The sequence below is a fragment of the Pristiophorus japonicus genome, chromosome 20 (assembly GCF_044704955.1).
Source record: "Pristiophorus japonicus isolate sPriJap1 chromosome 20, sPriJap1.hap1, whole genome shotgun sequence".
Taxonomy (NCBI): Eukaryota; Metazoa; Chordata; class Chondrichthyes; family Pristiophoridae; genus Pristiophorus; species Pristiophorus japonicus.
The window spans coordinates 5,699,550-5,711,625 of NC_091996.1; the positions used below are offsets into that span (position 1 = coordinate 5,699,550).

A 12,076-nucleotide genomic window follows, 5' to 3' on the forward strand; every position below is an offset into this window, starting at 1 on the left:
AGTGCAATTTGCTTGTACGACAGAGTTTTGCCTTGGTACGGTCCAAGCAGACTCTCCGAGATATATCTTGCTTTTTAAAATAAATTCTCTCGAAGTGCAGTTCTGAAAGTCTCCGCCTGAGTTAATTTAAGCTAAATATTTCCTCGACAAATACAATAAGTCACCGACAGCCTAACGGATCAATATTTTATTGAATTAGTAGTTTAGATGCTTTCATGTTGATTAGCGAAGACCTATTAATGTTCTGAATACAGGATCATTCAGACACTGGTTACAGAAGTACAATAAATTTTCTGCTTTGTGCTATATTTGCAGTTACAGAATCTTGAAATTCAAACTGACCACACGTTTTCTTTTAGATAATTGTATGCAAATTTCTAAAACTAAAATATTATAAATGCAAAGAAATGTATTGAATCACATGACATTTCTTTATTCACAATGCTCTGAACAAACTAAAAATGAATAGCCGTGATCTTGGTGCAGGAAAGTTGAGCGCAGGGTAACTCTGACAGCGCTAGTTGTGTATGATTTGATTGAACACTGCCTTGCTCAGATCAACCTCCCTTTTTTTCCTGCAATGCAAAATCAATTTAATCAAAATCCAAGAAAATAAAGAACAAATTAAAGCAAAATGAGATTAAACAAGCTCAGAGCTTGCAATCAGTGAAGTTCAACACCATCGACAACTTGTATTTATATAGCGCCTTTAACGTAGTGAAAGGTCCCAAGGCACTTCACAGGAGTATTACGAGATAAAAATTACACCGAGCTGCACAAGTAGAAATTAGGGCAGGTGACGGTCAAAGAGGTAGGTTTTAAGGAGCGTCTTGAAGGAGGAAAGAGAGCTAGAGAGGCGGAGAGGTTTAGGCAGGGAGTTCCAGAGCTTGGGGCCCAGGCACGGCCACCGATGGTGGAGCGATTACAATCAGGGATGCTCAGGAGGGCAGAATTAGAGGAGCGCAGACATCTCAGGGGGGGTTGTGGGGTTGGAGGAGATTACAGAGATGGGAGGGGCGAGGCCATGGAAGGATTTGAAAATAAGGATCAGAATTTTGAAATCGATCGTTGCTTAACCATAGTTCACACCCAAACACGCAACTCCCTCGCTATCAATAACAATTTTATGATCACGGGTTGACTCTTTTTAAAAAAAAAACACAAACTGGAATGTAGAACATGGGAACCAAATTTTAATTTGAATTAAGAGTACTGTCTAAAGTTTAATTTGTTTAAATTTGTCGGTTTTAGTGCCCCCCCCCTCCTTTTAGCCAGGGGGCACTTGATCTAATGTTTTATGGATACAATAGTTGTAGAACATGGGGTGGTTCTTGCTGGAGCGGGGCAGGGCGTGTCTTGTTAGTTAGACTTTTTCCTGCACCCTTCAGCTGGAAATTTTTGTTGGCCCTGTAACTTGCTGGAAGTGCGAACTGATAACTGCGTGGCGAGGGCAATGGGACATTTGGGACCTCAGTGAACGATGGGATACACAGTCTATCTCCTGAACCAACAAGATTTAAGGATTGAGAAATAAACAGAGGACGACAGAGAAGGAAATAGGGTGAATTAGAGTCAAAGCAGGAACTAAGAGATAAATAAAGAGAGGGAAAGAAAGATTGCATTGAGAGAGAGAAAAAAAAGAGACAAAGGAAAAGAAAAAAAGTTAAAACATTTTAAAATTTGACATTTTTAAAATCTCTGACAACAATCAACTACATGAAGGAATGAGACTGAAGAGTTTAAATTGTTCCCATTCTGGGTCAGAGAGGTTAATTGGCATTTCATTGACAGTTATCACATTGTTGAAAAGTATTTGTGCTCATAATTACCAGACTTAACTTTCTGCGGCGAGTTTAATGGGCAATGAATGTGTAAACCCAACAAGTTCTTAAAATAACGGGCAAATTAAAAAAATAATGTTCATAACAGCTCGTGGAGCTCTGCAGTCCAGTGCCCCCAATTATCCGAGTTCGGTAATTAGCATCATCTCTCTCCTGTGCCAATCTGTACTTTCCTGGGACCTTAAACTTCTGAAACTCATTCCCTCCCTCAACTTTCCTTTCCTCCCACAATCTACGGGTGTTTAAAAGCCGAGCTTGCTGACATCTCACCATTACCTCGTCCCCTCTCAACCTCTGGACTCACGGCCTTTTGCTCTTCACCCCCGCATTGTCAATTTAAAAACAGTTAGCCTATTTTAGCACTGGTCAGGGCTGTCAACACGGAAGCGGTTAGGAGAAATGGCTGATCTGAAACATTGAGGCAGTTCAAACAATCCCGTTTCAGACAAGTGGCTCGTACCTGAATAATTTCTACAATTCACACAATTAATAAATTAAACTACAAATGGATAAGTTCTTTTCAACAGCTTCTTTATTCCTCATTTTATGAAGTCCGGCGACAACAAACAAAAAAGCACTCGAACTGCACCTTGCGTTGGGAGCAGACACAACCCTCTTATAATCTCCTCCCATTAATAACGGCGTGCGTCGTTAACACACACCGGGATTTTTCTAGCAAGATCTGGCCCATTAACATAGAAAATAGGTGCAGGAGTAAGCCATTCGGCCCTTCTAGCCTGCACCGCCATTCAATGAGTTCATGGCTGAACATGCAACTTCAGTACCCCATTCCTGCTTTCTCGCCATACCCCTTGATCCCCCTAGTAGTAAGGACTTCATCTAACTCCTTTTTGAATATATTTAGTGAATTAGCCTCAACAACTTTCTGTGGTGGAGAATTCCACAGGTTCACCACTCTCTGAGTGAAGAAGTTTCTCCTCATCTCGGTCCTAAATGGCTTACTCCTTATCCTTAGACTGTGACCCCTGGTTCTGGACTTCCCCAACATTGGGAACATTCTTCCTGCATCTAACCTGTCTGAACCCATCAGAATTTTAAACATTTCTATGAGGTCCCCTCTCATTCTTCTGAACTCCAGTGAATACAAGCCCAGTTGATCCAGTCTTTCTTGATATGTCAGTCCCGCCATCCCGGGAATCAGTCTGGTGAACCTTCGCTGCACTCCCTCAATAGCAAGAATGTCCTTCCTCAAGTTAGGAGACCAAAACTGTACACAATACTCCAGGTGTGGCCTCACCAAGACCCTGTACAACTGTAGCAACACCGCCCTGCCCCTGTACTCAAATCCCCTCGCTATGAAGGCCAACATGCCATTTGCTTTCTTAACCGCCTGCTGTACCTGCGTGCCAACTTTCAATGACTGATGTACCATGACACCCAGGTCTCGTTGCACCTCCCCTTTTCCTAATCTGTAATTAAATATTCGAACTTTGCCGATTGGAAGTTCTACAATTAGCAAAATAAATGCTTCAGCTTAATTTTTTTTAAACCAAAGTACAAACCTCTTTGGCGTGCTGTGCTCGCAGTTTCCTGAAAAAGAAGAGTGAAAGATGTATACCAGTGGTGATTGTGGTGAACCAATTTCTGATTTAACGGTAGTCGCTTGCTCTGTTATTCCATTCCTCACCTCAATGTTCAGCTGCTCCAGCCACATCATGGGGAAGGGGCCTCGTTCCTTCCTCTCCTCTCTCCCCACCCATATCCTCTCTCCCATTCACCTCTCCACACCCCCCTCCACAACCAACCCCCTCCCGTCCCTCTCCTCTCCTCTCCACCCCGTACCCTCCCAGACATCTGACCTCGCCTGATAAAAATGAATCAATTAGCACTCCGAGTACCTCCAACCCTCAATCCCCCTTCTCAGCAGATATTGAGCCAGCTTTGATTTGAACGGTGGCGATTCACTCCGAATTGGGCCCTTTCCCTGGGAGTCTGGTCCACATGTTCACCATCCTGCAGAGAGGGACGGGGAAGTTTGATCTCATCTCTAATCTTGCGCAAGGGCTGTGAATTTCATATTTGTGACCTCTAGCCCTGAGCTCATTGTCCACATTAACTCGCTTGCTGACTTAAGCCTCATCTAAACCTTTCATTACATGATGACCTCTATCAGCTCTGCCCTCAGTTCCCAAGTGAGAAAAGGGTTTTGCTCCATCATAGAATCATAGAAACTCGCAGCACAGGAGGAGGCCATTCAGCCTGTCGTGCCTATCCCAGAACAGTCGTGCTTAGTCCCACCCCCCCACTTTTTGTCTGTAACCCTGAGTTCTCCAACCTCCAGTACCTGTCCAACTCCCTTTTAAAATCATCGATGGAATCAGCTTCCACCACCTTTTCAGGCTGTGCGAACCAGACCCCGACAACTCAGTGAAACAAATTTCCCCCAATCTCCCCTCTGGATGTTTTTCCAATGATTTTGAATCTATGACCTCTAGTTATGGACCCACTCGCCAGAGGGAATATTCTTTCCCTTAATTACTCTATCAAAACCTCTCATCATCTTAAAAACCTCTATTAGGTCACCTCTATAATCGCACTTAAAACTTCGGACTATCAAAATGTGAACTGTTTAAATAGCAAAAAAATACTGTTGCTAATTAAACAGCACTCTTGGGAATGTGTCCCTAAAATCACTCGGAATTTGCCGCAGATATCTTAATTTTACCGTTCTCCTGAGGTAGTGTGTACATCGTGAGGTCTGGAATTTCTTCACACTCCACCAGTCTCTCGAAGTGTTCCATAATGGCAGAACTTACTGTCATATTCCTCGCTGTAAAGGCAGATAGCGTTAACTGATGAAAGTGATACCAAATTTAACAGAACTGCCATTATCTGCATTCCTGATTTCCACTAAAGATTTTGCAGAATTTGTTCCCTGATTTCCACCAGAGATTTTGTTTGTGCAACCTCTTTTGTTTGTCTGTATTCCAAACTCCTTTACTTAGTGAATAAAGTCATAACCTTGTGTTGAAATGTCTTCACTCCTTGCTGTACTGGGACTAAGACTAGCAGTGGGAGACTCTCGATTATCCGCCAATTCCTATTATTAACCCCCTTTCTATTATGGGGCATAATGGAAGTTGCGTTGTATATTTGTTTGACTAAGAAGTTTGCAGATGATACAAAAATTGGCCGTGTTGGTTGATAATGAAGAAGAAAGCTGTAGACTGCAGGAAGATATCATTGTACTGGTCAGGTGGGCAGAACAGTGGCAAATGGAATTCAGCCGGAGAAGTGTTGCGTTAATGCATTTGGGGAGGGCTAACAAGGAAAGGGAATACACATTAAGTGGGAGGAAACTGAGAAGTGTAGAGGAACAAAGGGACCTTGGAGTGCAGGTCCACAGATACCTGAAGGTAGCAGGCCAGTTAGATAAGGTGGTTAAGAAGGCGTACGGAATACTTGCCTTTATTAGCCGAGGCATAGAATACAAGAGCAGGGAGGTTATGCTTGATCTGTATAAAACACTAGTTAGGCCACAGCTAGAATACTGCATGCAGTTCTGGTCACCACATTACAGGAAAGATGTGATTGCACTAGAGAGGGTATAGAGGAGATTTACGAGGATGTTGCCCGGACTGGAGAATTCCAGCTATGAGGAAAGATTGGATAGGCTTGGGTGTTTTCTTTGGAACAGAGGAGGCTGAGGCTGAACGGTATAAAATTAGGAGGGGCTGAGATAGAGTGGATATTTCCTTTGGCATAGGGGTCAATAACCAGGGAGTATAGCTTTAAAGTAATTGGTAGGAGATTTAGAGGGGATTTGAGGTGAAATATTTTCACCCAGAGGGTGGTGGGGGTCTGGAACTCACTGCCTGAAAGGGTGGCAGAGGCAGAAACCCTCACCACATTTAAAAAGTACTTGGATGTGCACCTGAAGTGCCGTAACCTACAGGGCTACAGACCAAGAGCTGGAAAGTAGGATTAGGCTGGATAGCTCTTTGTCGACCGGCGTGAACACAGTAGGCCAAATGGCCTTCCTTGCTGCAAATTTCTATGATTCTACAACTCCAGAATACAAGTCAATGTTTGGTGGTTGGAAACCTGCCGGAGGTGTTAGAAATGGCATAAGATAATCTGTTGTTGGGGTGAGTGGGGGATGATTGTCCTATGAAGAGAGATTGAGTAGACTAGGTCCATAGTCTCTCGATTTTAGAAGAATAAGGTGATCTCATTGAAACGTATAAAATTCTTAAGGGGCTTGACGGGTAGATGCTGGGAGGATGTTTCCCCCTTGGCTGGGGAGTCCAGAACCAGGGGTCACAGTTTCAAAATAAGGGGTTGGCCATTTAGGACTGAGATGGGGAGAAATTTCTTCACTCAGAGGGTGGTGAATCTTTGGAGGGACTGGAGTGCATCGTTATCCCCGGCAATCAAATTTTAATCTGATTTTATAGGTTTTAAAGTTTAATTTGTTTTAATTGCCGGTTTCAGTGTCCCCCTCCCCTTTTATAGGGGGCACTTACAGAATTCCTAATCGGCGCCAAGCCCCAAAACCTCCCTCGGGAACCGGCGCCTCACAACTTGAGCCTCCTCCGGGAAATCTCCTCCGTGCCTTTCAGTTCTGCGCGGAGGGGATTCCTGTACGGGCTGCTCCTGCACACTCTCCACCTTGCCATCCTCGTCTGCTGTCCGGACACGCCATGATGCACCATCTTGCCGTCCAGAGGAGGCAGGGGTCCCCAATGGAGTGCACTCCATGCGGGAGTCCTCCCTCCATTTATTGGGGACTTGGCCTGGAGGGTGTTGCACGGAGCAGTCCCGTGCAGTAAGTTTTTAAGCCGGTTCACCGGCTCCCAGGCCGCCTGTAATTTTTACGGTCCGGAGGAGTCCGTGTTCCATGTGTATATGCAGTGTGTGAGGTTGCAGCCCCTCTTCCAATATCTGAAGGGGCGGCTCCTCAAATTCTGGTTGCACTTCAGTCCCACACTCCTGATCTTTGGGCAATACCTGTGCGGAGGGGATCGGGCAGGTCGGAAGGCCTCCTCGTAGGACTGCTCCTGGGCACGGCCAAGAGGGCATCAGCCGGTCCAGGCAGCGGGCGGTCGAGGGGGTCGTTCAGCCCGACTGCCTGCCTCTCTTCCGCAGGTACATCTGAGCCAAGGTGTCCCTGGAGATGGAGCACGCTCGCGGCCTTCTGCGAGAGGTGGGCGCTGGAGGGACTGGAGTGCATCATCACCCCCGGCAACCAAATTTTAATTTGAAATACCTGTAAAGTTTAATTTGTTTAAGTTTAGCAGTTTTAGTGCCCCCTCCCCCCTTTTAGTCAGGGGGCACTTGTATAATGTGTGTTTTTGGTGCCCTCAAAAAAAAAAGGGTCACTTGAAAAGTTCTGGGAGTTTGACCCCTCCCCTTTTAATCAGGGGGAACTTGATTGTTTCTACACAAAATAGTTGTAGAGCTGTTGAAGGTTGCAGCCCCTCTTCCATTATTTGAAGGAGCTGCTCCTCAAATTGCGGTCCCACACTCCTGATCTTTGGGCATCCTGTGCGGAGGGGAGCGGGCAGGTCGGAAGGCCTCCTCGTAGGCCTGGCCAAGGGGGCCACCAACCGGTCCAGGCAGCGGGTGGTCGAGGGGGTCGTTCAGCCCGACTGCCTGCCTCTCTTCCGCGGTTACACCTGAGTCAGGGTGTCCCTGGAGATGGAGCACGCGGTGTCCACCAGTACGCTCGCGGCCTTCCACGAGAGATAGGCACCGGAGGTACTGGAATGCATCATTACCCCCAGCAACCAAATTTAAATTTGATTGGTTTAATGTTCAAAAGTTTAATTTGTCGGTTCTCGTGCCCCTTTAATAAGGGGGCACTTGATTTAAAGTTTTACAAAAATAGTTGTAGAGCTGTTGAGTTGAGAGTGGCTTAGTCAGTCACGTGATGTTCACAAGCCCCAATAAAACCCCAGCCAGGTGGATTCGGAGGATCCACGATGAGGCAGGTGGTTGTGAGCCTGGTGGATGAACTGGTAATGTGCAGTTTGATTGTTAACGTTTTGTTAATAAACCAACTAGTTCTTAGTAACAATGGCCCCAAGTTTCCACATGATTTGCTCCTGATTTTTAGGAGCAACTGGTGTAGAACGGAGTAGCTTAGAAATCGGAATTCTCCACATTTAGTTTTCTGCAGTTCTAGTCAGGTAGAACAGTTTCACTTTGGAACTGAATTTTTTTTTCAAAAAGGGGGTGTGTCCGGCCACTGACGCCTGATTTGAAAGTTTCCACAGTGAAAACGTACTCCAAACTAACTTAGAATGGAGCAAGTGAAGATTTTTGTAGGCTTGAAAAAACCTTGTCTACACATTAAAAAAATCAGGCACAGGTTACAAATTAGGCGTCGGGAACAAGGTTGGGGGGGGAGGGAAGTAATTAAATTCTACAATAAATCCTTAGTTATACTTATACAAATATTATACAAATAAATCCAACCTGAATAAAAATTTATAAGCAAAGAAAAGATTAAATAAACCATCTTCCTACCTGTGTGAAAGTGCTTCAGGCAGGCCTTTCAGTCAGCGGTGTGGAATCAGTCCCGACGACGGGAGGGGCAGGCAGGCAGCCGTTCCCGACGGCGGGGGGGGGGGGGGGGGAGGCAGGGAGAAGGCTGCAGGAAGCCTCATTACTTGAGGCAGCCGCTTGCCGCAGGGGGAGAAAGCTGCAGGAAGCCTCAGTGCTGATCATGGAAGGGCAATGTGGTTTTATTAAAAAATGTTAAACATTGAACAGCTGCAAAGAATTTGAATAGTCTCAAATAAGTGCATGTGTCCCGTTTATCACAGTCTATCTTTAATTACAGAATGCACTCCCTCACCCTCACACACAGAAAATCAAGAAAATTAAAATACAAGCCTTTGCAAGGGTTCAATAAACAAATGTTCACTTTTTCTGCAGCACTTTTTAAAATGGCCGAGTGCCAATGTTTCCTTCAGACTGCGCGTGCCCGAACGCTCCAACGCGCACGCGCAGGGTTGCCGGCAAGAAAAAAAAACTCATTTAAATGGTACCCGCCCCCTCCTACTTACAAAATCGGCGCGAGTGGTAGGCTCCGCCCCCTGGGCACCGCGCCAAGCAGACATCGGGCTGCAAAGCGCTCGAGAATAGCGCGTTTTTTTTCAGGCGCCGAAAAGGCGCGAGAAACGGGCGCCCAGCTCGGAGGGGCACCTGTTTTGCCGCGCGTGGAAACTTGGGGCCGATGTGTTGCTGTGAATTCGGAAACAAAGAACCTATGAAGCAAATACATTACAATGACCACCGGGTGTCTCAAAGCGCTTTACAGCCAATGAAGTACTATTTGAAGTGTAGTCACTGTTGTAATGTGGGAAACGCGGCAACCAATTTGTGCACAGCAAGCTCCCACGAACAGCAGTGTGATAATGACCCAGATAATCTGTTTTTTGTTATGTTGATTGAGGGATAAATATTGGCCCGGGACACCGGGAAGAATTCCCCTGCTCTTCTTTGAAATAGTGCGATGGGATCTTTTACGTCCACCTGAGGGGGCAGACTGGACCTCGGTTTAACGTCTCATCCGACAGGCTCGGCTGTTGGGCTTCCTCGCTACCTAGGATCTTGGGTTACACAATATATTTTAAACACAGCATCTTCAGACGGTAAAAGGAATTTTGACTTTCTGGTCGCTCAACAAGTAACTTACCAAGTAAAAAGAAGTTGTCGGTAATACATTTCCCACGGTTGTAGTGATGGAGTACAACATATTCGGTGTTAGAAGCTAAAGTGTTGTATCCCGAGTTATCTATAGAACCAATGAAAGACTTGTATTTATATAGCGCCTTTCAGAACCTCAGAACATCCCAAAGCGCTTCACAGCCAATGAAGTATAGTCACTGGTGTAATGCAGGTAACGCGGCAGCAAGATCCCACAAACAGCAATGTGATAATGGCCAGATAATCTGTTTTGGTAATGTTGGTTAAGGGATAAATATTGGCCCCAGGACATTGGGGAGAGCATCCCTGCTCTTCTTCAAAATAGTGCCATGGGATCTTTCACTCCCTCAGTACTGGCCCTCCGACAGCGCGCCGCTCCCTCAGCACTGCACTGGGAGTGTCAGCCTAGATTTATGTGCTCAAGTCCCTGGAGTGGAACTCGAACCCACAACCTTCTGACTCAGAAGCGCGAGTGTTGCCCACTGAGCCGCAGCTGATACAGGAGAGGTGGAAATGGGTAAGACCATGGAGGCGGGAGTGCTACCACGGAGCCAAGTGTTGGTTAGAAACAAAGAAAATAGGTGCAGGAGTAGGCCATTCGGCCCTTCGAGCCTGCACCACCATTCAATATCATGGCTGATCATTCACCTCAGTACCCCTTTCCTGCTTTCCCTCCATACCCCTTGATCCCTTTAGCCATCAGGGCCATATCTAACTCCCTCTTGAATATATTCAATGAACTGGCCTCAACAACTTTCTGCGGCAGGGAATTCCACAGGTTAACAACTCTCTGAGTGAAGAAGTTTCTCCTCATCTCGGTCCTAAATGGCTTACCCCTTATCCTTAGACTGTGTCCCCTGGTTCTGGACTTCCCCAACATCGGGAACATTCTTCCTGCATCTAACCTGTCCAGTCCCATCAGAATTTTATATGTTTCTATGAGATCCCCTCTCAACCTTCTAAACTCCAGTGAATACAGGCCCAGTCGATCCAGTCTCTCCTCATATGTCAGTCCTGCCATCCCGGGAATCAGTCTGGTGAACCTTCGTTGCACTCCCTCAATAGCAAGAACATCCTTCCTCAGATTAGGAGACCAAAACTGTACACAATATTCCAGGTGAGGCCTCACCAAGGCCCTGTACAACTGCAGTAAGACCTCCCTGCTCCTATACTCAAATCCCCTAGCTATGAAGGCCAACATACCATTTATCTTCTTCTCCTCCTGCTGTACCTGCATGCCAACTTTCAATGACTGATGAACCAACACCCAGGTCTCGTCGCACCTCCCCTTTTCCTAATCTGCCGCAATTCAGATAATATTCTACCTTCGTGTTTTTGCCACCAAAGTGGATAACCTCACATTTATCCACATTATACTGCATCTGCCATGCATTTGCCCACTCACCAAACCTGTCCAAGTCACCCTGCAGCCTCTTAGTGTCCTCCTCACAGCTCACACCACCACCCAGCTTAGTGTCATCTGCAAACTTGGAGATATTACACTTAATTCCTTCATCCAAATCATTGATGTATATTTTAAATAGCTGGGGTCCCAGCACTGAACCCTGCGGCACCCCACTAGTCACTGCCTGCCATTCAGAAAAGGACGAGTTTTTCCCGACTCTCTGCTTCCTGTCTGTCAACCAGTTCTCTATCCGCGTCAGTACATTATTCCCAATACCATGTGCTTTAATTTTGCACACCAATCTCTTGTGTGGAACCTTGTCAAAAGCCTTTTGAAAGTCCAAATACACCACATCCACTGGTTCTCCCTTGTCCACTCTACTAGTCACATCCTCAAAACATTCTGGAAGATTTGTCAAGCATGATTTCCCTTTCATAAATTCATGCTGACTTGGACCGATCCTGTCACTGCTTCCCAAATGCGCTGCTATTTCATCTTTAATAACTGATTCCAACATTTTCCCCACTACCGATGTCAGGCTAACTGGTCTATAATTACCCGTTTTCTCTCCCTCCTTTTTTAAAAAGTGGTGTTACATTAGCTACCCTCCAGTCCATAGGAACTGATCCAGAGTCGATAGACTGTTGGAAAATGACTACCAATGCATCCACTATTTCTAGGGCCACGTCCTTAAGTATTCTGGGATGCAGACTATCAGGCCCCTGGGATTTATTGGCCTTCAATCCCATCAATTTCCCTAACACAATTTCCCACCTAATAAGGATTTCCTTCAGTTCCTCCTTCTCACCCAAACCCTTGGTCCCCTAGTATTTCCGGAAGGTTATATGTGTCTTCCTTCGTGAAGACAGAACCAAAGTATTTGTTCAACTGGTCTGCCATTTCTTTGTTCCCCAGTATAAATTCACCTGAATCTGACTGCAAGGTACCTACGTTTGTCTTCACTAATCTTTTTCTCTTCACATATTTTGCAGTCAGTTTTTATGTTCCCGGCAAACTTCCTCTCATACTCTATTTTTCCACTCCTAATTAAACCCTTTGTCCTCCTCTGCTGAATTCCGTCCTCAAGTTTGCTGCTTTTTCTGGACAATTTATGTGCCTCTTCCTTGGATTTAACACTATCCTTAATTTCCCT

At 45.7% G+C, this 12,076-nt stretch overlaps 1 protein-coding gene across 1 annotated transcript in view; it reads right to left on the reverse strand.

Moving 5' to 3' along the window:
- Nucleotides 1-448: 448 nt before the first annotated feature.
- odf2a (outer dense fiber of sperm tails 2a) overlaps nt 449-12,076 on the reverse strand; it is a 101,916-nt gene continuing 90,288 nt past the window's right edge. Inside the window, exons 23-26 of the mRNA XM_070863700.1 lie at nt 9,508-9,606; nt 4,528-4,632; nt 3,365-3,392; nt 449-575 (exon numbers count right to left, since the gene is read on the reverse strand). Coding sequence (XP_070719801.1) covers nt 518-575; nt 3,365-3,392; nt 4,528-4,632; nt 9,508-9,606 — 290 coding nt within the window. The 3' untranslated portion in view covers nt 449-517. The remainder of the gene's footprint in view (nt 576-3,364; nt 3,393-4,527; nt 4,633-9,507; nt 9,607-12,076) is intronic.